Genomic DNA, 26,091 nt, shown 5'->3' with positions numbered 1-26,091 from the left:
TCTCCTCAGCGGCCCGCCCGGGCACGGGAAGGAGTCCCCGCGGTCCCGGGCCTGCTACCGGCGCCTCCAAGCCCCACTGGCCCCGCGGCCGCCCTAGGGCTCTGGCCAGCGCCCCTCCTTCTCCTTGGTCCCGGGCCTGCGTGAGGCTCGCAGCCGACGGCTCCACGGCAGTTCGTCGCAACTGTCAGCGCCTGTGAGGGTGCGGAGACGACGGCAAGGATCAAGCTGCCACTGCCTTCAGATCCGCGGCCTGCGCCGCGCCGCCGCTGCTGTTTGTTTTCATCCGCTGCAGGCTGGGGGGGGAGGGAAGGAAGGAGGGAGGTGCCTGGATGTCCGCGGCCGCACTTTCCACACGGAGCCTCTGCCGCTACCCTCCCACCCGCGCCACGCCGGGCGGCGGGGGAAGCAGCCTGATCGGCGGTAAGAGGGCCAGCGTCCTCCGCTGCTCCTGCTGGCAGCCCCTGCTGTGGCGAATGTGCCGCGGCGAACACTGGGGCCTCGGCGAGGTGGCGGTAACGGCGCCGCCCGCCGTGGGGTCCGGGCCGTCGGGCAGCAGCGGGGCGGCGGCCCCGGACTCCTCGCGGGTAGGGGTCGGCTGGAAGGGGCGCGGGCTGGTAAGAGCCGAGTCGGCGCCCGGCGGGGCCCTGGCGCGGCCCTGGCGCTGCACCTCAGCGCCCCGGGGCGTCCGGCAAGGGCAGGACCCGCCGGGCCCGTTCCAGCCGCCCGTCGGCAGCGAGGCCGAGGGAGCACATATACGGCTACCGGCAGTATCTCTGCCATACCAGGTCTGAACGTGGCCCGGTCGGCGGTTACTGGGGACGGTCCCCAGGCCCGGGCAGCGGGCTTCTGTAGTGCGCTAGCCCCCTCCCTGTCACGGGAAGTAAATTCTGTCAGCGCCGGGCCACTTGCCGCCATGAAGGGCGGGAGTGGGGCCAGCTCCGCAGCGAGCCCTCCTGCTGTGACTCCCGGGCTTTTAAAAGCAGGTACTAAGAACTGAAAAGATTTGATGGATAACCAGAGTAAAAGGAAAATGGTAACAGAACGTGAAAGTATGGCAAATAAAACCCAGTCTGAGTCTCCTTCCCCTTTGCTTCATGCAGGTGAAAGCTCTGGGAAAGCTCTCTAACGGAGGAGCCCCAGAGGAACCCCCGGCCATCAGCCATGGCCGTACCTATTGCGGTTCTTGACTGCGACCTCTTGCTGTATGGCCGGGGACACAGGACTTTGGATCGCTTCAAGCTGGAGGATGTCACAGATGAGTATCTAGTCTCCACCTATGGCTTTCCCCGACAGTTCATTTACTACCTGGTCGATCTCTTGGGAGCCAGTCTCTCTCGCCCTACGCAGCGGTCCAGGGCCATCAGTCCAGAGACACAGATACTTGCTGCATTGGGTTTCTATACTTCTGGCTCTTTCCAGACTCGTATGGGGGATGCTATTGGCATCAGTCAAGCCTCCATGAGCCGCTGTGTTGCCAATGTAACTGAGGCATTGGTGGAAAGAGCCTCACAGTTCATTCACTTTCCTGAGGATGAAGCTGCTGTACAGAGCCTGAAGGATGACTTTTATGGTCTGGCAGGCATGCCAGGAGTGCTGGGGGTGGTTGACTGCACCCATGTGACAATCAAAGCACCAAATGCTGAGGACCTGTCCTATGTCAACCGAAAGGGTCTCCATTCTTTGAACTGCCTGATGGTGTGTGATGCCAGAGGAGTCCTCCTGAGTGCAGAAACACACTGGCCAGGTAGCCTGCCCGACTGCACAGTGTTACAGCAGGCAGCCCTTACAAACCAGTTTGAAACTGAGCTACATAAAGATGGCTGGCTACTAGGTAAGTTGATTTTTTCATCATTGCTTTCTGTGGAAAGTCTATGCATTGGCTCCTTATTGTATCTGGACCCCCTGGGCACAAGTGATATGTTTACTTTTGATAGCTTTCCTGTAAATTCCTTGACATTTGTGGTTGTTGCAATAATGCTTCTCTTAGAAGTCTAGAACAGTATCTTCCAAACTGTGCTTTATACAGTCTGATTGTTGTGTTAGTTCACATTCATCCTGTTTAAGATTGTTTATGTCATCCTACACCTTGTTTACATTATCCTACACCTTTCTGAATTATACAGTTGTTAATCATATGTAAGGCCCTAGTCCAGCTGTCTTTCACTGTATTATGCAGTAAATGAATTCTCTTAAAATCTCTTCTGTGTTCTTCCAGGATTTTCTTGTGTAAAACTGAATGCATTTTCTTTGTTGTCTGTCACATCTGTAAACCTGTAACTTGCTTTCTCATGCCTTAGCCAGAGAAATAAGTTACTTAGTATGCAAAGTACCAGAAAGCCAAGGGTCAAGAGCTGAAATCGGAGGTTAATTCTAGGTGTGTAACCTGTCCTCCTCCTTTGCACTGTCAACAGGTGACAGCTCCTTCTTCCTCCGCACATGGCTGATGACTCCTCTGCACATCCCCGAGACACCTGCTGAGTATCGTTACAACATGGCACACTCTGCCACCCACAACGTCATCGAGCGGACGTTCAGAACCATTCGGTCACGCTTCCGCTGCCTGGATGGGTCCAAAGGCACCCTGCAGTATTCTCCAGAGAAATCCAGCCACATCATTCTGGCCTGCTGCGTGCTCCATAACATCTCCCTGGAACACGGGCTGGATGTGTGGTCCTCACCGGCTGCGGGACACATGGAACAGCCAGAAGAAGAGTATGAGCAAATGGAGTCAATGGACTCAGAAGCCTGCCGTATTCGTCAGGAACTCTTACTCACTCATTTTAGCTAACGTGGTGGCAGAAACAAAGCTTCTAGCGGTTCATCTGGAAAGATATACAGGGCAAATATGCCCCTTCCTCTTCTTTGTGTCTATAAAGACTAAGCAGATGCTCACAAGGAGAAATTTTACTCTTCATTTCAGGCGATATTCTGAAGTTCTCTCAGTCTCTGGAGAGTTGCGGTTTAGTGCTAAACTTTTACTGTTGTGTTGCTCAGAGATTCCCCTTTCACTTGTCTGAGAAAATAATGATGAATGTGTGATCAGTGGAAAAACTTGGGAAATTGTCTTTGATAATGATGAAAAATCTGTAAGCCCTGCACCCTTTCACAAAGCAACAGATCTATGCTGCTTTGTAACTCAGAACCCTTATGATTGATTTTTAAATAGTATTTTCCACAGATTAAAATTCCATGTGGGCTCATGTCTACCATGAATTGGTGAGCAGCCATGCAAACGTTTATAGTTTTGCTTACAGGTATGAATTTCTGCTAAATATCATTTTTGCCATTTTGCACGTCTCACAAAACCCAGTGATTCCTCTGACAGCTGTGTTCTGGGAGGGGGTCTGGATTTTTACTGAGTGCCCACTAGAGTTTGCCCATACCTAGGTCAAGCAGGGCTGAATGTTTCTTTCCTAAACAGTCTCAAGAAGATTTAAGCTTTGGTTGACTCTGTTACTGAACAGGTATCAGGAAATAGACTAGTGAATGTAAGTCTAGTTTTCACAGGGTATGTCTGCCACAACGGAAAACTGCTCCTGATATTAGCTTCCCTAAAAGAAATGCTAAGGACTGGCTGGATCACGGGAATGGAACTGATTGTGAAAGCTCTCCATTTAGACCAGAATTGAAGTCTGGAACAGCTGCTTTACCGCTGCTGGCAATCTCTTCAGTGGAAATAGACAAGTCATGCATACAGTTCCTGCTGGCACAAGACTGGAAAGTTTCCTGGCAGTGTTCTCTTTCCAAAAGATGCAAGTGTTTCTAAGGATCTTTAGACAGCAGTCTGAGAAAATTGTTGTTTCTTAGATTTTGTTGTTTACTGGGCAGTAGATGAAACAAAGTGCTAGGGAATGCAGAATGCTGCACAAATGGAGCTACTTAAAGTAGCAGAGCAACCATCTGGCATGGCAGGCTGTCTGTTCTTTTAGAGGAAAAGAGCCTGGATCATGCCCCATGTTTGAAGAAAATATGGGAAACGTTCTTAAGTGCAGGATGGAGATGTAGGATTAGATCTAGTTCTGCCAGGTTTGCCATGGCAGTAGGCATTTACTATATTACAGAAAACCAAGCATACTTTATGGTGTATAAGCAGGATATTTCCTTAAGTCTTGATGAGAACTGTAAAATATTGTGTACAACAATCTGAGATGTAATTCTGTTTTTTTACATATCTTGAGTTATCATGTAAAAACTGCTGTTGCAGACTGTGGCAAAAGCCCTGCTCCTTTGACCTAGGAAGAAGCACACAAGCATTATTTTCTAACAATAAAAAACCCAAACAGTTTTTTTTAAAGTAAGAGTTGCTGCTGGATATGGTGCCTGATGGCTCATAATTGTATCTGACAGTCTATGCTAAACATACTGATCTTTAGACCTTAACAGCAGCAAACAGCTGTGTGGGTGACACTAAGGTCAAGTGAGACTTGTGTAGGTACAAACACTGTCATGTCATACAGAGCATGAGTTTCTCAACTTAGTCTATGAATAGCTCTTCTTAGTGTGTGCCAAGACCACAGTGAACTCAGAAGTGGAGGTACTTCCTGGAATGCATGTGCTGCTGGATTTTGTCTTCCTTCAGCCCTGTCATCTTTGGTAGAGTTTAATTTCGAAACTGATGTCATCAGTTTGGGTAAAAACTGCATCAGGCCACATCTGACAAAAACAACCCACTCAGAACGACTATTCTTCCTAGAATCAGATGTCAGCACCTTTCAGTTCCCCTGGGAAAGGGAACTTCCTCATCTAGAGAACAGTTTGCCCCATGTACTCCTAAGCAGCTTCCTTCAAAACAATTGATCTAGACTCTTTTCCGTCAGGTTTAGACAGTACTTAAGTTGGACAGCTGAGATCAATGTTTCTTTCCTGCTTTACAGGCTCTCTGTTCTTTCACCTTATCTTGCCAGCTGCACTAAGGGCTTTGAAAAGCAAAGCCTGATACATCTCAGTCATCTGTTGGAGGATGACAGTGACAGACGGTCCAAGGTATTGCAGTTTTTACTACTTGAGTAAATTCCTTGTAAAAATCCCATCACGATCCCTTTTCAGTTTTGTTTTAAAATACCTCCTTGAAGACTGTCTATAGGCTGGCTTTCCTCCCTCCAATCCTGCATATTACAGCAAACCTCAAGCTGTAAACAGGAGCTGTCTGGGCCTTTTGACTCTTTTTTTCCTTGCTGATTTACTGACACAAAGTGTCCTGGATTTTTCTTCCAACACCAGGCTCCCTCCTGAGACTCTTGCTTCTCCATACGGATGAGGCAGCAAGATACAGCAGCTTGTGCTATGCACGTCTAGAGCTTCTCCTCTTCAACGTACCTGTTTTTTGTCTACATCACCCGTGACGCTGGAAATTCGTATACCACAATAACTATTAACACTGCCTAGTTTCAGGAAAAGGCATCTTTTCGGTTGCATCTCATGTGACACCCTTATCTTGCTGTGTTTCGCTCTGATATCACCTGTCCTTTCTTGCCTGCTTTTAATTACATCGTCTGCACTCTGTATCAGTCTTGAGGGGAAAAACAAAGGCACGAGACGTGCAGAACGTGCTGCAGGTGAGATGTAAGACAAACAGCCCACGAGAAAGAGGGCGCAAGGCGCTGCTGCCCGAGAGACCTCCCGCTCCCGGGGTAGCGGGCGACTGCCCGCCCTGCGCGGCCCAGCCCCGAACGATTTCCCGAAGGCGATCTGGGGCCCGGCCATTAGGCCGTTTTTTCCTTCGACCAGGTGTCTGGCTCAGCTTGCCTCCCGGCGCCATTGCCTGCTCGCCCCGACCTCCACCCTCAACTGTCCAGACCAGCGCGAAACACCAAGAATCCACCCTCGCCGCTCTCCGGCCTCGACTCGTCTCGCCTGCCCTCCATCGCCCCCAGGCGACTGTGTGCAGCGGCGCAGTGCGGTTGAAGAGTTCTTCGTTCGGCTGGCGCGGCCTGGCGGCGTTCTAGTTTCGGCTGCTCGGGCCTTGGTTCCACTCTCGGCGCCGCTCTTCGGGTCTGGCTCGGCGCTCGGCTGGCTCGCCTGGCCGGAGCTCGGAGCGGCAGCGACGACCGAGCAGTGGGGGCCTCTCCTTCCGGGCCTGGCCCTGGCCCCGGCCCCGCTCCGCTTCACCAGCCTGGCCCCTCCGCACTAGGTAGGCTTCGGGATTACGCGCTTGTCCCGGCTCTAGGCCAGGGCCTCAGCGCCGCCGCTCCCCGGGTGGGTGGGCGGGCGGGCGGGCGCGGCCATCCCCGCGGCGGCGCCCCGGAAGGTGGCGGGCACCTGCCCGCGAGGGACCTTCGGGACGCGACGGGCACAGCGGGGCCGGGGAAGGTGGTCGGGATTCGCTGCCATGGCCTTTGTTCGGGAGCCCCGGGACCACGGCCTGCGGCGGGAAGAGTGGAGAGGCCGCCGCTGCTGCGGCGGTGGGCCCTGCTCCCTGCGGGCCGCGCTGCCCCGCGCCGGTGGAAGGCGAAACCTGCGGCGTTTGATTCCCGCTGGCTAGACGGCTGGCGGGGTCGAGGCTGGTGCTGGAGGTCGGGAAGGAGGGAAAGCCGCTGAGGAAAGCGGCCCTCGAGTCCCGGGGTCCGCGACCCGCGGCCGCCAGCCTGAGGGCTTCTAAGCCCCGTGTTTTTATAGCCGAGCTTGGGTGCTTTGAGTTTTTCTCTCCACCGCCCTCTTATCTCCTGCCGCAACCACAGAACAGGCCGGAACTTCCCTGCACCCGCGTCTGGGTCAGGTCAGACTGTATTTTGGGGCTGCTGTTTTGAAATAATTTGTTGTTGTTACGTTCCGGCCTTCGCCAAATAAAATGTGAAACAAGTGTCTTCTCAATTTCTTCTTCTGTGTTTCATCGTGTGTTGCAGAACGCTTGCTTGTGTAAGTAGTGTTTTGCGTAAAATACATTCACGTGTGCCTCCTACTACGGCGTGAGGGAGCGTGCCTACCTAATTCATTAGCTACAGAGACGTTTTCGGTTTCAGCTATACTATTCCTACAAATTTCTGTAGCGTTTGTTGAGGCTTTGTGATTAATTCTGACTGTGTCAGTACCGTGCTTTCTGCTGTCTTTAGAAAGCAGTTTTTGCAGCACGGTTGCAGTGCTAAAGCAGCATTTTGTCTTCAAGAGATATTTTAGGTGGTTACTCATAGTTTTTCCCCAATAAATGCTTTCATAGTATTGTTCTGTTCTAAGAGACTGATTCAACAATAGTTACTTCTCTATGTGCAAGCTAGTCCTCAGGAAGGTCAGCTGTGTGATTGTAGAGTCCATATAAATATGTTCACAAAGAGTGCTCAGTGCTTCACCATTTTCTTCTCTTTATAAAATGTTCTTACATCTGTATATAAAAACCCAAAGTGTTTTCCTATATTTGTCCTTGTTTACTGCTCCACCCAATTTGGTGTCCTCTGTAGTTGTCATTTGGCTTTTTTGCCTTTGCCACTCCCATCCTCTTTCAAATTGCTAATGGGAATGTTAGAATGGGAGGTAAGAATGACCTGCTGGTAATGTACACTTGCTGCCAATGCATTACCAGACTGTTTAATTTTGTTGTTGGGTCAGTTTTCAGAATGTGGCGTGAGGTTAAATCCAGGCAGATTTGAATGCCTTATGGGTGAAGCAGGCAACAGTACCTGAAATTCTCTGCTATATTTAAAATCCTTGTTTGCATTCAAAAAGGCTGCTCTAATGTAATTTCTAACATTGATAACTCTTTCAGCATAGCTTGCTTACGACTTCTATAGTCCACAATTGGTGTGGCTGTAGATAAATTTGTTTTATTTTGAAAACTGTGTTTTGATGGCAATAAAGTAGTATCTTGTACTCGTCTGTTGATTTGTGAGAGTGTGCAAGTTAATAAGTATGGCAGTCCGTTAGCATTTTTGTTTGGTTCTTGGAATGAAGAATATATTTGGATCCAAATATCTGGACTTGCTTTTTTAGATTTAGTTGCTGGGGAGTTTACATTGAGTGTTTACTTTACTGACATCTTAGGTTTCTTTCTTTTGCCCTTTTCTGAGTCACAACTGACCCTCTGGATCCTTGTGTGGTTGTTTCCTACTCTTCCATTTTCTGTGCAGTGCTTTTAACACAGCTGTAACAACAAGTTATAAAGAAGACAAGCAATGATACTGTCTGCTAGTGTATCCCTTTGCCATCTTAGGCATTTGAATACATTTTTTTGTGTGTGTGTGATAATTATGAAACTTCAGGAAAGTAACTTTAGTATCTTTTATATCATGGTTAGCAAGCTGACTGACTTCAGGACTCTTACAAAGTTATTGTTGATGTTACAGTTATTAGTACTATTAACATAAATAGCATTAAGGTACTTTCTTCTCCTCTCCACCCCCCCCATTATTTTTATTTTCCCTATTGAGTTTATGTTTTTGAAGACCTGATAAAGGACATATTAATGGTTACCTTCTATGTTTTGGATTAGTAGCCCTTCACTAACCTAGCAAGAAAGGTAATAGAAACACAGTATGAGTGAAATGAGGACAAAAGAACTGTGGTTTTCAAAAGTGAATAATGAGATGATGTGCAATGAAAGAGAATTAATACTAGGAATATTTTAATGGAAAGTTGATGTAGTAAATGCTTAATGAAAGACACATTGTTTGGGTTGCCTAAAACAAGAGGAGACTTATTTGTCTGCCTCTCAGGATTTAACATTGGTTGTTAAGAACTGACTAGGATTATCTAGTAATTATTTGTTGTCTCCAGTTCTTGTAAACTATTTGTTGAAGATGTGCAGGGCAATGAGGTGCCAGGTCTGAACGTGGAGAGAGTCTTCTTAGTCTCTGTACTCACACAGCTCCACTTCAGATGTTCCCAGTATGTTCTTTGGGGCTGCCCCAGCAGAGTGATTCCTGCTGCTCTCTTCCTGGTATGTAGCGCTAATTCTCCACCTTCAGTAGCATAGGATTGCTGAGAGGAGCCTCTGGCACGTGTTTTGGACGCTTTCCCCTCCTCTCTTTATATTTCTCGCACAGTTTCAGTCCAGGGCCAGGAAGGGAAAGGGTGTCAAGAACTGTCTGTGTTTCAGAGTCTAAACCTTCTTTGTCTCCTACCTCTTTGGTTCTGATATATTTGTGTGTGAAGACTTTGGCTTCTGTGTCAATCGTTTATTCGTTTTTGGCTTACTACCTTAGTTGATTATTTCCATGTGAGCAGGAAATTATATGAACTGCCTTTTATAAGATGTGTTCTCGCTTCCAGTTGCTTTTTCTTTGTTCCTTAGATGAGGTGCACGTGCCTTATGTGTGGCCCTGAATCCATAAAATTCTTTGTCATCATCTTGTGGATACCTAATGCTGCTTTGGCTGCTCTGTAGTGTTGGTGCTCCCAAGCCTCTCTTGCATGTCAGATGTCACTAGGGGGCACTTGGATGTGGCTCTTGAGCATGAGGGACTTTGATGTGACTTTTAATGTGAGTACTGCTATTTTGAATAGAAAATTCCTTTAGTTTTCTGTCCTGTCCGAGTTGGAATAATTCTGCTAGGATTTAATCTGAATACTGTGTCCCACTCTTTGTCTCTGTCTGTATTGCTCTAGTTCTCTCTTTTCTTTGTCCCTCATTTCCTACTGGGTATAGTAATTGGCAAAGATACCATGGTCTGAATATGGAGTTGAGGAAGCCAGTTTTTAATCTTCTGTAACTCAGTTCTGCTGTTTTACAGCTTTGTGAAATTACATTCCTGTCTTCTGGATTGGAATTGATACTTCTCAATAATTCATTAAGTTTATGTGAAAATTGTAATAATAGTCATGGAAGTGCTCCATAATCTCATAGGTAAATGAAACTGCCAGACTCCAGACGCAGTTGATCACTTTTTATTACTTTGGTTTTTATAATTACCTTTCTGACCTTTAAGAGTTGGTACCTGTACATTGCTCTTCTACTTCTCAGCATTTTGCTGAAAAAACCTAGAAATTTAATGTATGCTTTTTGACTGAAAAGTTCTCTTAAGAGAAATTTCTAGCTTATTTAGTCCAGGCTGGGAAGACAAACTAAGATTCCAATGGCAGTCAACTCCTTGTAGCAGTCACCCAGGATCTTGAAATGACAATGTACTGCTGACATCTTTGTAATTGTCAGTGAATTTCTTGAACTGTTTGTAGTTTCAGTTTGAAACATAACATTAAATTTCATAGTCATGAAGCAGTAATACAAGTTATTTTCCTTTAGGAATCCTGCTCTGATTTACGTGGAAATGCTTCGAGGTGTAAATGCAACATAGAGCCCTATATCTAGTGCATCTGCAGAAGGTGTGCTTTGGAATTACTTTCCAAAGGTCTCTGACCTTAACCAAAGGAAAACTTCAATTTACAGGGTAATACTTTGAGGAGTATCTTTAGAATTTTGAAGACTAAAACCCGGGCCATATAACGAAAGTCCTGTCATGGTACTCTCTGTTCATCAGAAACTTACTTTCTGTTCTCTTAAGGCTTTTTTTAGTGTTTGTTTTGGTTTTTTTTCATGTTTGGGGACATTTATTTGAAGACATGTTCTATGCTCAGATGTCAGGAAGCAACAGGATTCTATTGGCTTAAATGAAGCTGCTTTTATGTGTCTTTTGTTCTCTTAAGCATAACGACACAGAATCAGAAACAGCAAAAAACATGGATTCTGTTTTTGCTTTTTTTCATTGTTTTGATTAATCATGCTTAAGATACTAGTTTTTATACCTCCATGGAGTATTTTTGTGGATTAGTCTTGTTTAAAGATTCCAGTGTAATGTAACTTTATTTCCAATCTAACTTTATTCCCAGTTCCCCCTTTGTTTAGATATTACTGTGAGGTAATTTGAAGTTGTCTCTATGAGAAATGCTTTCTGGGTTTTGTCTTTTGTGGGCTGCTGTTCTGTTTGTTTGGTTTGGTTTTGGTGTTTTTTTTGTGGTGGTGGTGGTGTTCTTTCAACCCAAGAAGAGCTAGAACTTCTGAGAACAGTCATAAAGCTCCTATGGAGGTCCTGCTGAAGGAGTTAAGGGAATACAAACCTTGTTGGAGGAAAATTTAACTATGTAGCTGATCAGGTACATTGTCAGAAATTCATGTGATCCTGTTACTTAATACCAAACATAGTCTTGTTCCTCCAACATTTGTCCTAAGTTTTGGTCTGTGGAACTATTGTGGATATGGCTCATGTCATCCTTTTTTTACATATTTTTTTTCATTGTGGCGTTGTTCAAATTCCAGCACTACATAGGTCAATTACTTACCCAAACTAGGACTCTTTGAATTGTTTGGCTGCAGTGCCAAAAAGGGCAAATCAGGGTTTTGTTGGGTTTGGTTTTGCATGAAGTTTATTGTGCTCAGTCTTTCAAGTGGAGACATCAAAAGCACTAGTGGGAATGGCACAACACTTAGTATGAATTGAATCAATATTTTAAATAGAACTGTTGGTGAAATTCAGGTCTTCTCTCTGGGATAGTGCTTCTGAGGCTTCTTACATGGTATTGTTTTGTGCAGTTTAGGAAGATGCACCATAATTTCCAGATAGCATCATAATTTCCAGATTGCAGAGGGGTGAAAAACTTGAAGTATAAACAAGGAAAAGGAGCTAGGGAGTTCCTGGAGCTGTGTGATTGCTCAGATAATTCCAAGTGATGTTTTAGGCATCTGGTTTGTGCTTTGAGATCTCCAGTCTGTGAGTCTCAGAATCAAGTTTTATTGCACCATCAATGAAGGTCCCATAAATGAAGGAGGGGCTGTGTGGTCTGTAGCCATGGGCAAGATGATCTCTGAATGTCTTCAATATGCACAAATGGTTTCTTCCATGCCCTTCTGAACTCCTGAACAACACAGAGGTCTTTAAGCAATTTGCTTCAAAATTAAACTTTGTAAGATACAAGGGAAACTTGTTTTGTAGAAAATCCATGGAGGAAATAGCCTGTCTTGTGACATGAGGGTGAGTGGCAGTGAAGGTAAAGCATTTGGGCTGTACCACTGCATACACTCTTTTCATGCCTGTCTGATGATCTTCTGGGAGTTCTAAGTGATTACTACTATTTCTTAAATTACTGAAATTTATTAAATACAATTAAAAATACTTTTCAGCTCTTTAATACCTTGCTGAGGTGCTGCAGTTTAGTTTGGAGTAAGTGGCATGCTTTATTATTGTTAGTACTGGAGACTTAAGAATAGACTTTTTTGAAAACAGAAGTTAGTGGCTTACAGGGGGAGGCTTATGGCCAGAGCTGGGATAGTTCAGAGTTGTAATAATCCATTTTTCTTATTTTATAGAGACAACTGTGCTTGTATTTTTGCAGGCCTGTGACAGAACTCATTGATCACAACAGTTCTGTGAATTATTTTTAAATTTCTTTTTCCCCCATCTGTGTCCTTTTAGTAGGAAGTATACAGCTTGCACTGGCCCATAACCTTTGTGGATCACATCCATTTTACAGTCAATACATTCTGGAAGTCTTAAAACTTGACAAAGGGACTTAGAGACAGAAACTACCAGCACATGCTTTTCTCCTCTCTGGTCTTTTCTTGGGAAGCTTATTCTCTCTGCAGATCCCAGATTGCAAAGCCAGAGACATCTTTTATGTTTCACTTAATGTTGCTTGTTTCTTCATCAGTCATTTGAGACCCCTTTGGGCAGCAAAATTGTCTGAAATTACTTGGATGTTTGTATCTTTTGGCTAGAACTCTCATTCTAAATAGCATTTACTGATTGCAGATTTTTTTTTTTAAACACTAGCAGAGTTGTTTACACTATTTCTGTACACACATATTGGGAAGAGCTTTCAGTGTTGGGCTCAGCATGCAACCAAAGAGTTCATTGGAGTGGTAATAGATTTGTAGTCTGAGAGCTGAAAGCCACATGAAATAACTTCCCCCCCCCAGTGGAGAATTGAACAACATGAGGTAGTACTCTGATACTCTTCTTTGTATCAAAGCCAGCTGCCAAAACAATGGTACCAGAATCTCCACAAAATTAATAGTGCCAGAGATGTTGGGGGCAGCAGGGCATGTTAAGAGGTGGCACCATCATCATCTCTGTAAGGTGCTCAAGTTTCTGACTGGAATAGTAAATTACTGCATTATGTATAAAATATCTTGAATGTTCTTTCTATATGGTGATTTAGACTTGCTTCATTTATTAATCTTTTCCCCTTTTTGCCCTTTTTCTTTTTCTCCTAATGGAGTCCTGTAGAAGTGTTACCAATTTGCTGTTTCACCTTGGCTTTCTAGGGTTTCAGCATCTGTGAAAGTGACAATTACAAGTGAGCTTATATCGCTCTGAGGCTGGGAATTCTTAAGGCTTCAAGAACAGCTGGTCCAGAGCAAGTAAAAGGCTTGGGGCTGGGCTGTGTAATGCTCTTTCCAAAATTGTAAACAGCCCAGCATGCTGTCCTGAAATGTCCTGAAGGAGGAAAAGTATTAAGGAATCAAAGCTGCCAATTAAAATTTCTCTCTCTCTCCACTTTCAGAATTTCTGTGGTGCCCTGGACCATATCCAAGGCATCAGCTAATCTAAGCATTGAGTTCTACTTTTGGTCACCCTGATTTAAGAAAACAAAACCCCAACAAGAAGAAAACATAAAAATACCAGTGTCTGAGCAGTTCCTTGTTTTGGTGGTCAGCTGTTTATCAGGATATCTGTAATTGAAGCTGTTACTGAATCAGTTCAACACTTGTGTGGACAGGTTTGATCCAGCAAGCTGCAAATTGTCTTTATGCTGAGGCCTGAGAAGTATTTTCAACCCCCCTGTGTTTCACTGAAACTTTGTTAGTCAGATTGCTGCTGAGTAGCTGTAAATAGGGTTGGTGCTTCCACAGTTTATCTGGTAATGGTATTTAATAACATGCTGTTATTTGGCTTCTTATATTTAAACAGAACCTTTGGTGGGTATCTTTACTAGACTAGAGAAAAAAAACCAACCAAACAAACACACAAAACCCCTCAAACCCAAAACAAACAAAAAAAAGCCCAAACTAAAACAATAAAACCTCCAAACAAACAAAATGAACAACAAACAACAAAAGCCTGACCAAAAAAAAAAAAACACCAAACCCAAAAACAACCAAACCAAAACTACATATGATCCAATAATAAGGTTAAAGGCTTCCTGCTAAAGTGGGTGAAGGTAATGCTCATGTCTGCACTTCATCTATTTATCTATTTGAAAGCTCTAATTTTCTTTGCCAGCCTGAAGTGTTGCTGAATATGTCACCAGCTAGTGAAAAGCAGTTCCTCTGTTCAGGCTAGTTCAGATAAAGGAGTAAGCTTCCTTGTTATGAGGCATGGATAAAGCTTGGCCCCCAAAGGGATCCAGGACACTGGAGTGCCATCCTCACTTGTGCAGTGTTCCCTGAAGAGATTCCAGCTTTGAAAAAAATGTTGAGCTGGTTAGTAAGGAACTGTGTAGGCATCTGAGCCCTGAGTTTCTTTTGTTTTCTTTTATGATAGGTTAAGGAGGTGAGTCAGCAGAAGCTGAAAAAATGAGGGACAATCCCTGAGGGGAAAAAACATCCAAGTTCAAACATGCCTCAGGATGCTCACATAGGAAGTTTTTGTTTTAGCCAAATTAGTTCAAGAAATTAGTACACATCTGGAAAGATTCAGATAAAGTGTCTTAAAGTGGATATTTGATTTTATGTAGTGAAGATGACTTGGTCTTTCACTAAGATGAATACACAAGGTTCACTAACTGCAGTTGTAGGTGTTACCTCTTTTTTTATTTTCTATTATGTACCCTTGCCCAGACATAAACATAAAGATGTTTGTTAAATGTCTTGATTTCCTTGTTGCTATCGTACTTCAGGGAACACTAGTCCTTCTACTGGGACCAAAATGTTCCCAAGTGTCAGAGCTTGTTCTTTCCCATGAGTAATTGGGTTATCCTGCTTGGAAATCATCAAGATCTCTTAAGTTATTTAGGTTTTGTGTCCTTTACAACTATTGAAAGGCTATTCCAAAGCTTAATATTTGAAATCTCTTCAAACTTCCAGCTTATTCCAGCTTCGCATCTGGTCATCCATTTGTGTTCATGTTTATTCTTGGGTTGTTGTACTCCTTATTCATTAAATGCATCCACGTAGAATATTCAGCTACTGGTTTCTTGGTTTGTGGTTTTTTTTGTTTTGTTTTGGTTTGTTTTTTTTCTTACTAGATGAAAGTAGGCTTACAGTTTCCTCCTGTGAAATAGGCTTTTTATTGCCTGCATTGCTCTGAGCCAGCCTTCCCCTCCATGCTGCTCACCATCTGAATCCTGTTGTTTCTGAACATGAGTGACTGGGGCTGTTTGAAGAATCCAGATAAAAGTTTATTAGCATTTAGTGAAAAAAAGATGTTTTCAGTTTAGTGATTCCTGTCTTATGCTGTGCTTTTGGCTTTATCTACTCCAGCTAACCTTGGTCTGGCTTTTTTGGGGTCTGGACTTTTTTAATCTGTACAGCTGTGTTTTAACAACCTGCTCGCCATATGAGATCTTCAGGTTTTGTGTCACTTTCCAGTAAGGCTTTTATTTTGTAGAAGAATTTCTACCTAATGTTTGGCTGACTTTCACAGAGTCTTGAAAGAAGGCTTATTTTACACTGTGGAGTTCAGCTTCTCTAAAATAGATGATCCCCATGCTATTCACATTAAGCATCAGGGAATTTCCAGCTAGCTTGAATTTCTTCATGGTGAATTTCTTTTCCAGGAAGATGGATGACTTTACTCATTCATCACTTCAGTACCCTTTATTGCACTTTTACAAATGAAAACTGGTCTGCTTTATTAGAACTCAATTTTCCTGGCTTATCTCTTCAGACAGCTCTTCCCTGTAAGCAGCAGTTGTCTTTAAGTCATCTGCTCCAGGATTTTTTTTTTTTTTTTTAGTGAGAGTGGGAGGAAAGGAATGGTTTGCTAATGGCCATTCTAAGTTCTGTCGTTTAAAAGTTCATCTCTTCTTGTGTATATGGACCTTTTTTCCCTGGATGTGTGGGTTTTGCTTGAAGTTGCCACTGTTGAATACTGATGGTTTTGTTCAGTGTAACACGAACTGAGTGAGATTTCTCTTTAGACCTTTAAGTTCTAAGGAGATGGCAGCAGAATGCAGGCTTTGCTGGAATTGCAAGATGGTAGCATTGCAACAGTGCTTCTTCGTTTGTGTATTCTAAGAAACTTAGTGTTTCTGGAGAGTTTTTGGTGGAAAAGTCCAATGTATGAGACCATTGAAAAGCTTTGTAACTTTGTTGGTATTAGGATCACTGTATGTAGTTCTTTCTAAGAATTTTTTCTTCTCCCTTAGAAAATGGGTATTAATGCTTTCCTTAGCAGCTCAAAGTGTGCTAACAGCATCAGTCTTTGCCATTGTGTGTTACTTGGGTGAACTGTAGTTCTAAGAGCAGTATAGATGAAAAGATGACGCTCAGGTGAAATGAATCATCTTAATGAAGCTGGCCAAGATGCCACCACAGTGTATGGTTTTGGCCCAACACATGGTTGTTTTCATACATTATAAGCTGTTGTAGAGCTGGAAGGGATTTCAACTTGAGTTCTATCAATTGTCTGACTTTCAAAGTGATAGTAATTAGTTACTTGAATTGATATTTGAATAATTCCCCAGAGACTCCTCTGTCACACTGTCAATTTTTTATCACTGTTCCTCTAACTATCAGTCACCCTTCCCAGACAGGACCTAAATCTTCAAGGTGTGAAGATCTGAGGTGTTTTTTCATGCATCTGTTTGTGGGTTGTTTTTTTTTTTTTTTCCCCTTTATTATATACAGCAAGAGATAAAAGAGTTTCAAGACCAGTTTATTTTCTCCTTAGGTGTGGTGTGCCTAGGGCATGTGCACAAGGGAAGGTCTGGGTGTTTTCAAAAAACTTTCAAATTAAGCTTTAGCTGTAGAAATGTCAAATTTGTGCCTCAGGAATGGTAGAAGGTGGCAGAAGCTGTGGAAGAGGATAGATTTTCCTCTTAAATTAGTCTTTGGGGTTTAAAGCTTGTATTTCACTGAGGTGATCAAAGTAAAAGCTGCCTTCCTTATCATTCTCCTTTCTTTCTAGGATTTCATGAAGATAAAGAACTGAAATGTGGATAGCCTCTTTGTAGCTTGGTGGTGGTTGTCATCTGGAACCTGCTGGTGTCTCTTCCAGTAGCTGGTGTAACATTGGCTGCTGAGAGCCATGAAGGTTGTACCGGAGAAGAATGCTGTCCGCATCCTGTGGGGTAGGGAGCGTGGTACCCAAGCCTTGGGCGCTCAGCGGCTCCTGCAGGAGTTGGTGGAGGATAAAACTCGATGGATGAAATGGGAGGGCAAGGTAAGGTTGTGGGATAGATGTGTATGGCTTCATCTTGGAGTGGGGGAAGGGAGGCAGGGATTTGAAAAAACTTGTCTTGTGATTGTACATTAGATGTGTTACACTTGATGTGCTCTCTGGCTCTGTTCAGTTCCTGTGGTGATGTGATCCTAGCTGTGTTCCTGCAGTTGGTTCCCCTTGTTGTCCGTGGCTTACAGTTAAAGTGTGATCATATGACACTTGCAACACTTCCTGCTTTGTTGGCTTTTTCAGAAAGTTGAGTTGCCAGACAGTCCACGCTCCACCTTCTTGCTGGCGTTTAGTCCAGACAGGTAATTAACTCCTAGTTTGTTCTGTTTCAGCAGTCTCCTTACACTTACCAAAGTGATTGAGGCTTGTGCCTGTTGTATTGTCCAGTCCCGAATAGCCAAGTTCCTGGTTCCTGACATGCATGGATGGAACATGTACACCTTCCTAATCTCACAGCTTTTAGCATAGTTGATGTTAATTTCTGATGTACCCAAGTGATGCATAGTTTTAAGGAAAAAAGGATCTATCTGGCCTCTGTGGGATTTCATAAGAAACTTGGAGGAGTAAAGGGTGTTTCAGCACAACATGACAAGTGATGTGGCACACCCACTGGGATATCTAACAGACTAGAATGATGAGTGTAGTGGAAGCAGAAATGGAGGTGGGGGTCTCTCTTAGTGTCACTTAGTTGGTGTGAAGAACTGAGAATATTTATTTGCCCCAAACTGTCACTTGGGATTTCCTTCGGAGCTGTGCATGTTCATTCTGACTTTCAAGGTTAAGTTTGTGCTTGCACATCAGATGAACTTGATGCTTGGATGGACCTTGAAATCTGTCTTTGTGGCCATTGTGGGAAAGCTGCTGGGTTAGGTGTGAACAGACCCTGTTGAGATGAAGCTATAGCCATGGTGTGATTTTGCTGTAGTCTTCTTGTGCTAATATTTGTCCTGCCTTCTGCATTCTCAGGACCCTAATGGCTTCCACACACGTGAACCACAACATCTACATCACGGAAGTAAAAACGGGCAAGTGTGTTCATTCCTTGGTTGGACATCGCCGCACTCCCTGGTGTGTCACCTTCCATCCCACTATCCCAGGCCTCATTGCTTCAGGATGCCTAGATGGGGAGGTTAGAATTTGGGATTTACATGTAAGTCTTTTCTGAAAATTATGTGCCTTTGGTATCTGGTGTGTGGTGACTTTTTTTGGTCAGGGTTTGTTTCCGAAATATCACCTGGTAAAAGAGCTGTTTGGAGTCTTTGCTGGGACCTACTTCTAGCAGCATAGAACAGATTATAGCCACCCTCTTCTGTCTAGGGAGGGGGTGACAGATGCAGTCGTGCCAGGTAGGTTGTGCTCCTTAGCTGTGCCCGTTTATTTGATCAGAGTGGTACAGATGAAGCTGGAGAACTTTGTGCAAGGTACCTGTTTAGTTTGTGAAAGATGTGCCATTTTTCATTCCTCTAACCGTATCTGAACTTTGTTGGACAAGCTGCTGCTCCTCCAGTTCTGCCTAGTCCGGTGGTTGGCACAGGCACAAAACACATGTGCTTTCCTGTGTGTTGTTACAGGCTGTTTGTGACACCCTTGCCTGCAAAACTACATCTCTGATCATTGTCACAAGGAGTGTTATGTTCCAGATATGGCACATGAGCTTGTGAGAGAGCAGCTGTTGGCTGCCAAGAAAACTTACCACTTCTGTGTTCTGGGCAGACATCTTGGAGACATGGCACATGTATGAAAACCTAATGATCTCAAACTTTGTTATAAACTGCTTGTGGTTCTTGACTCCTCACTCAGGGTGGAAGTGAGAGCTGGTTCACGGATAGCAACAATGCCATTGCATCGCTCGCTTTCCATCCTACGGCTCAGCTCTTGCTGATCGCCACTGCCAACGAGATTCACTTCTGGGACTGGAGCCGCCGGGAGCCGTTTGCAGTGGTGAAAACGGCCAGTGAAATGGAGCGGGTCAGGTGAGTTCCCCTGGCCAGGGGAAGGAACATTTTTCAAGTGAAAAATGGTCAGGTTTGGGGAACGTGAGGGGCTCCTTTGGGATGCTACAGCCTCTGCACTGAGGCAGTGGAGCGAAGCATTGCTTGCAGCTCCTTGGCTTGGCAGTTCTGTGGCCAGGGAGAAAGGCTGTTGGAGGTAACAGATCAGCTTGGTTGTTCGTGTTTGCCATCAGATGTGTGCCAAAAAAATACCCAGCAGCTACTTCTTGTTCAGATGTGATCTTAATTAAATTTGTCAGCCGTAAGGATGAGAGAACCCACAAGTTGCTGAGAGAGCTGAGTGCTTGTGGTTGCAGTTACAGAGGAAGCTGCATTGCCAGAAACTTATTTGGAGCGATTTAATATATGACAATGATGTGACATTCAAGGCAAGTTAGTCTCTTATTTTGCACCAAATTCCAATTTATAATAGATACCTACATATTCTTGGCTATTTCATTTGATACAGCAGTACTTGCTTCCAGCTTTTAACTTCTGTGTAGTGTTTCTGTGGACTATAAAATAGCTGCAGTCTTCAGCTAGGAAGTATGTTTTCTTCTTTTTAATGCATAAACTTTTTGACATCCTTCAGAAGGTGATGATGGTAATGTAGAAGTGTTCTCTTTGCAAGTATTTCACATGTGGGGTTTCCTTCCCTGCTGTATCCAGCTTCCTCTGCCAGTGTGGAATGTGAACTGATGATTAATACACTGACTCTGCTTTTGTTTCAGGCTGGTACGGTTTGATCCTTTGGGACACTACTTGCTCACAGCAATTGTTAACCCTTCTAACCAGCAGGTAAGTGGAGTGTCAGTATCTGTATTGACTGGCTAATTGCAAAATCATTTACATACATTAACCTTAGTCTGCTCCTAAGCAGCCTTGTGCTTTTCTGAGAACTTAGTCCTTTTAAGACGAGTTTTGTCTCACCTTAATTTGTCACATGAATGTTCTCGTGTTATCTGCAGAGCTGTTAAAATGCTGTCCAAATTGTGCTTATTTTGCCTTCACTGTTTCATTAGCGGTGGGGCGGATTCCCCAATGGCCCCGTTATCTTCACATCCAGCAGAATATCACAACATATGTGAGGTATTAACAATTCTCCCTGCCGCTGCTAACCCTCAGGTTCAGATGCTTCTGTTTGTAACAACAGTGTATTGTCAGAGCTCAGTGGGCTGTAAGGAAGAGGTTGTCTGGATCCATAAAATGAACCTTGGAAGGGCCTTAGCTGATTTCATGCAAGTCAAGGTGTCTAGAAAGAGACTTAACACATCCTTTCTTCTCTCTGGGGTGGTAGCTGACTTTCTGCTGTTTATTTGGAGGTAGAGGATTTTGCTGTGAGGTGACTGAACTTTGATTACTTCCTTCTGCAGAGTGATGAGGAAGTGGAAATCTCCGTGGACAGCACTGAGATGCCGCACTATCGCCAGCGCGCTATCCTTCCGTCTCAGCCTGTGAGGCGCACGCCCCTCCTCCACAACTTCCTGCATATGTTGTCCTCCCGCTCCTCTGGCATACAGGTGGGAGAGCAAAACAGTGTTCAAGACTCTGCTACCCCATCCCCTCCACCGCCTCCACCACCACCACCTCCGCCTCCAGCCAGTGAGAACACAAGGGCATCTGTGTATAACAGGCTTCGGGAGCGTGTCAGCTATCCCACAGCAGAGTGCTGCCAGCACCTGGGGATGTTGTGCCTTTGCAGCCGATGCTCTAGTGCAAGACTTCCTTCTTCTCTCTTCCCACACCAGGAGAACGCGCCCTCCACGTCTTCTGGGGCCACTGGCACTTCCTTCTCCTCTGTGCAGACAGAGCCTTACCAGCCCCCAGAGCAGGCATCCGTAGCGCAGGAGGAGCAGGGGATACTTAACAGGCCCTCTGCTTTCAGCACAGTTCAGAGCAGCACTGCTGGCAACACCCTACGCAACCTTAGCCTGGGCCCCACGCGGAGGTCCCTCAGCGGGCCCTTGGCAGGCCACCAGTCCCGGTACCAACAGTCTGCAAGAGAGATGGCTTCGGGCTTAGGTGGGTCTGACTGGTCCAGGACGGTGCTGAACATGAGCTCTCGGTCAGAGCTGGAAGCTATGCCTCCCCCTAGGACCAGTGCCTCCTCTGTGAGCTTGCTGTCGGTGCTGAGACAGCAGGAGGGAGGTTCCCAGGCATCGGTCTATACCTCTGCAACAGAAGGGAGGGGCTTTCTGGCCCCGGGGGCTGAGGCGGACAGTGGTGGTAGCGCTGGCCCAAGCAATCCGGCCAGCATCCGTAATGAGCTCCAGTGCGATTTGAGGCGATTCTTCCTGGAATATGACCGGCTTCAGGAGTTAGATCAGGGGATTGGTGGGGAGCCCAGCCAGTCGCAACAGGCTCAAGAAATGCTCAACAACAACATTGAGCCTGATCGGCCGGGTCCCTCCCATCAGCAAACTCCACACAGCAGTGAAAACAATTCCACTTTGTCCCGGGGTCACCTGAACCGCTGTCGCGCTTGTCATAACCTGCTGACCTTTAACAATGACACGCTGCGCTGGGAGAGAAGCACGCCTAGCTACACACCAGGGCAGGTCCAAAGCACGTTTGAGGGTGTGCCTCCAAATACCAGCCAGGTGCAGCCTGCAGAGAGACCCGAGGGCAGAGCTCCTGCCTCTAGCAGGCTGCAGCTGGGCAGCTCTTCCACCCCGCAGGAGGAGAGGACCGTGGGAGTGGTCTTTAACCAGGAGACGGGGCACTGGGAAAGAGTTTACAGCCAGTCGGCTTCAAGCAGACCTGGGAATGTATCACAGGAGGCCTTAAACCAGGAAATGCCTGAGGAAAGCTCAGAGGAGGATTCACTCAGGAGGTAAGATATATGCTTGGCCTTCCTCCTCTATTTTTTTTCTTAACCTTTTCCCATCTAGTCTGCATTTTTCAGTGTTTTCAGAGTTCAAAACCTTTTCTCATGTGGTCATGTGTTACTTTATGTAGATGAGAATAGGGATGTTGTGGTGATGTCTTCTGTAGCTGTCGTTGTCATGCTGCAGATGGATTCTGAAAATTGTAAGGACAGAAATCAGACCCCTCAATGGGAAAGGCAGGCAAAAGGATGGGCTCTAGCCACAGATCTCTGGTGAACTGTGCTCCTGGTGTTTCCCAGACAACTGCAGAAGAGCAGGAACACAGGATGTGTTACACCATCCTTTGTGGCCTGTATCCCACATACGTGCTGCATGGAGTACCTGCCCAGAGTAGGTGTGGAAAATTGAGCATGAGTAGTGAGAATTGCTTTCTTGAGTGCTGTGTGTGTCTTTTTGAGGTTTTAGTTAAGTTGGAAGGATTAAGAATCGTTTTCTTGGTGTTGCCATATAGGGCAAAAGCAATCAAAGCACCTTAGTTGTGTTTGGCATAACCCATGCAGCTTGCTTGTCTTTGAAGAAGAGGTAAGTTTTCAAAGTCATTGACCTGAATTGAGGGTGAGCTTGTCGGGGGCACGATGGTCACTGAAGATTTTACGCTCTTCTCTATTCTTTTTTAAGAAAGTGGTTCTTTTTTTTTGGGAGGATTTGTTTTGTTTGTTTGTTTCTTTAAATGTACTTCACGTATCTTACAAGAAACAGAAGGAGCCAAACTGAGCTTTGAGGAAAGGACCTATGCTTTGTGAGAAAGTGTCTCCTCTGGCTTGTATTGATGATTCACCCTCTGGTACTTTTGGGGAGGGTTTCCCTACTGGGTTTCAGTTTGACATCTTCTCTGTCAAGTGGCTTGTGCTCAGTCTTGCTGTTTCTTGTTAATGGCTGATTTGTGCTACAGGAAAGCAAAGTTTCCAGGTTGGATGCAGATGTAGCTGTCTGGGGAGGCTTTGTACACAGGAGTGCCTGAGGAAAGGGAATTCTTTCCTTCTTCCTGTAGATAAGCTGATTATACTGAGGCTGGAACAGTGGCTGCCTTTCTTGTAGTTGCATAGCAAATCAGTGGTGGTGGTCATGAAATTATTAATCTGATTCTAAATCCTCACTCCGTGGGTTTGGGTTTTTTTTAATAGCCTTTCATAATGAGAGTCTCAAGCTGATTACATGGTAACTACTTTCTTGGGCCTGAACTTACCTGCCTTTAATTTAAATCAGATATCCTCTAGTCCCCTATTAAAGGGCAGAGAGGTGAGAAGGAACTGACAAATTTAGCTTTGAAGTGGCACTTGAGTTAGTCTTGCATTATCTTTCTTTTGAAATAGCTGTAGATGCTCATACTGTCTGCACAGTGTAGCTTGTTCTCTGGGCTGAGTCACTGTGGCATCAGAAATAAAGGGCACAAATAACCTTTTTATTGATCGGGTGGTTGGCATGTAATTGGATAGTGAGGAGTGGTGGGATCTGTAGGAGTGAACTTTTCTGTGGGAGTCGTATAATTTAAAAATACCCTGAGGTATAGAACTCAGTCCAAACCTGGTGTGTGGGGTTGCTGCTGAACTGTTGGAGTTGTGTGACTAAATCTCTGGGTCACTTTACCTGTCACCTGTGGTGGTTGCTGCTGCCTGCTCAGTGGCTATAGCATGTGTGCAGGGTTAGTTGCCTACCTGGTTACCTGTGCAAAGAGGTGCTTTTTGCCAAGATGTTACTTTGGAGTGTGCAGTTTGATGCTCAAGCTTAATTCCAGAATTAATTACAAAATACCTGTAAGATTAAACCTTTAGTGAAATCCTTTTGGCACAGGTTGCTGAGAAGCTCACAGGGACTCTTTCTACACACACCCCTGCCCCCCTCCCCAGTCTCCTGCTTCTGTTATCAGGGCTTTTTCAAGAACAGGCATATTTCTGCTTCCTAACTGAAGTTAAGGTAACTGAGGTAAGGAAGCTGGAAGCACTGAGCAGTCTGGTTCCCTTGAAGTAAAACTTAATTTCCTTTCCTGTTAAATACATTGAATGGACTTGAGCTTTATGAAATCTTTCCCCTTGAAGGAACCCTGCATGTGGGATACCCATATCCTGCAGGTGTAATTTTCTGCCCTTCTCAAATTAGCTGTTAGATCATAGAATTGTTGGGGTTGGAAGACACTTTAAAAATCATCTAGTTCTAACCCCCATGCCGTGGGTAGGGTCATCTCCTACTAGACCAGGTTGTTCAAGGTGCCAGCACATCCAACATGGCTTTGAACACATTCAGGCTTCTTTTCCTTACAGAACAATAACAAGTCAACAAGTACCTGCTTACTTAATTTTTGCATAGAACGAGCATTTTCATGTTCAGCCTTCTTGTCTTCAGACCTAGAGTGTGCTCCCACAATGACAGGTGCTAAAACCACTCCTGCAGCTGAGTCCAAAATGTATGTTAACCTTTGCAGCTGCAAGGGTCATGAGATGTAAAGCTATGTAATGCTGAAAGTGCTGAGAGATACAGAATCACAGAATCAACCAGGTTGGAGAAGACCTCAGAGATCATTAAGTCCAACCTATTACCTAATACCTAACACCTCCTGACAACTAAACCATGGTTCCAAGTGCCACATCCAATCTTTTTTTGAACATCTCCAGGGATGGTGCTTCCACCACCTCCCTGGGCAGTACATTCCACTGGCCAGTTACTCTTTCTGTGAAGAACTTTCTCCTCACCTCCAGCCTCAACCTCCCCTGGCACAGCTTGAGATTGTGTCCTCTTGTTCTGCCACTGGTTGCGTGAGAGAAGAGACCAAACCCCACCTGTCTACAACCTCCTTTCAGGTAGTTGTAGAGAACAATAAGGTCTCCCTTGAGCCTCTTCTTCTCCAGGCTAAACAACCCCAGTTCCCTCAACCTCTCCTCATAGGGCTTGTGCTTGAGACCTCTTACCAGCCTTGTTGCCCTTTTCTGGACATGTTCAAGTATCTCAATGTCCTTCTTAAATTGAGGAGCCCAGAACTGGACACAGTACTCAAGGTGTGGTCTAACCAGTGTTGAGTATAGGGGCAGAATGACTTCCCTGCTCCTGCTGGCCACACTATTTCTAATGGCAGGCCAGGATGCCATTGGCCTTCTTGGCCACCTGGGCACACTGCTGGCTCATGTTCCACCTACAGAGGAGGGTGGGTGAGCCTCCAGGCCTGAGAGTGTACAGTTTATAATGGCATATGCACTTTCAAGCAGTGTAATTTTGTGCCTGTGGACCTCAGGTTAGTTCTTAGTATTGGACATTTACTTGCTTGTAATCTCTCTTGCATTCTGTTCTTTATTTCTCCATTAGATGTCCTCATTGGGCAATTGAGCTCTATTCAAAGGCCAGCTGAAAAATTGAAGATACAAAATTGCATCTGAGAACTCTGTATCTTCTCATTCCTTGTCCACGGATAGTCTCCATTCCCTAACCTGTCTTGCCTGGCTGAGAAGTAGCTGGCTGGAAGACATTGGCGTAGAGGGTCAGTTAGGTGAATAGGTAGTTTAATGAAGGCTGTTCTTTGAATTCCATTGATGCAGCTATGTCAGCTGAGTGGGGAGAGAATTCTGCTCTTCGTGATGGTGCTGGGCTACTTGACTCAGGCTAATCACAAAGGCATTATTAAGCACGTAATGAAGCTATTCCTGACTAACAGCTCTGGCACCTCTATTAGCAGGAACACGTCACTGGGAGCCTGGGCAGTGCAGCATTCCTGTCACATTCAGCTTGGTCTGAGCAGCATGCTGAGCTGTGTGCTTCTTGAAGCCACGTCAGTGAAACTGGAAAAGGTTTATGATCTGCCTTAAGCAGAAGTTGGTGAAACTGAGCTTCAGCTTGTCTGAGGTTCTTCAGGCTGCCCTCATTAACTCAAATGTAGTTGTGTGGGGTTTTTTTTGGTGTTTTTCCCGGGTGGGATCTGTCTTCGCTTCATTTCTAACATCAAAGTGAAAAGAGCCTTAGAAGTCCCTGAAGCTG

The 26,091-nt window shown here is 45.1% G+C and overlaps 2 protein-coding genes across 6 annotated transcripts in view; both read left to right on the top strand.

Annotated features, from left to right (window-relative positions):
* The first annotated feature begins 1,161 nt into the window (after positions 1-1,161).
* HARBI1 (harbinger transposase derived 1) lies at positions 1,162-3,246 on the top strand. Its single transcript, XM_054400567.1, has 2 exons — positions 1,162-1,831; positions 2,412-3,246. The coding sequence occupies exons 1-2, from the start codon at positions 1,162-1,164 to the stop codon at positions 2,786-2,788; spliced, it is 1,047 nt and encodes a 348-aa protein (XP_054256542.1). The 3' UTR covers positions 2,789-3,246.
* Positions 3,247-17,108: 13,862 nt separating this feature from the next.
* AMBRA1 (autophagy and beclin 1 regulator 1) overlaps positions 17,109-26,091 on the top strand; it is a 131,014-nt gene continuing 122,031 nt past the window's right edge. For 3 of the 5 annotated variants that reach the window (XM_054380680.1, XM_054380679.1, XM_054380678.1), the window contains exons 1-7: positions 17,109-17,243; positions 17,496-17,554; positions 18,219-18,402; positions 19,053-19,225; positions 19,975-20,041; positions 20,617-20,763; positions 21,049-22,076. In XM_054380680.1, the coding sequence (XP_054236655.1) occupies positions 17,109-17,243; positions 17,496-17,554; positions 18,219-18,402; positions 19,053-19,225; positions 19,975-20,041; positions 20,617-20,763; positions 21,049-22,076 (1,793 nt within the window). Of the gene's footprint in view, positions 17,244-17,495; positions 17,555-18,218; positions 18,403-19,052; positions 19,226-19,974; positions 20,042-20,616; positions 22,077-26,091 lie in introns of all 5 variants that reach the window. The other 2 variants (XM_054380676.1, XM_054380675.1) reach the window with 1 other exon arrangement.

The sequence above is a fragment of the Indicator indicator genome, chromosome 4, assembly GCF_027791375.1.
Source record: "Indicator indicator isolate 239-I01 chromosome 4, UM_Iind_1.1, whole genome shotgun sequence".
Taxonomy (NCBI): domain Eukaryota; kingdom Metazoa; phylum Chordata; class Aves; order Piciformes; family Indicatoridae; genus Indicator; species Indicator indicator.
This window is presented reverse-complemented; position numbering and strand designations above follow the sequence as displayed.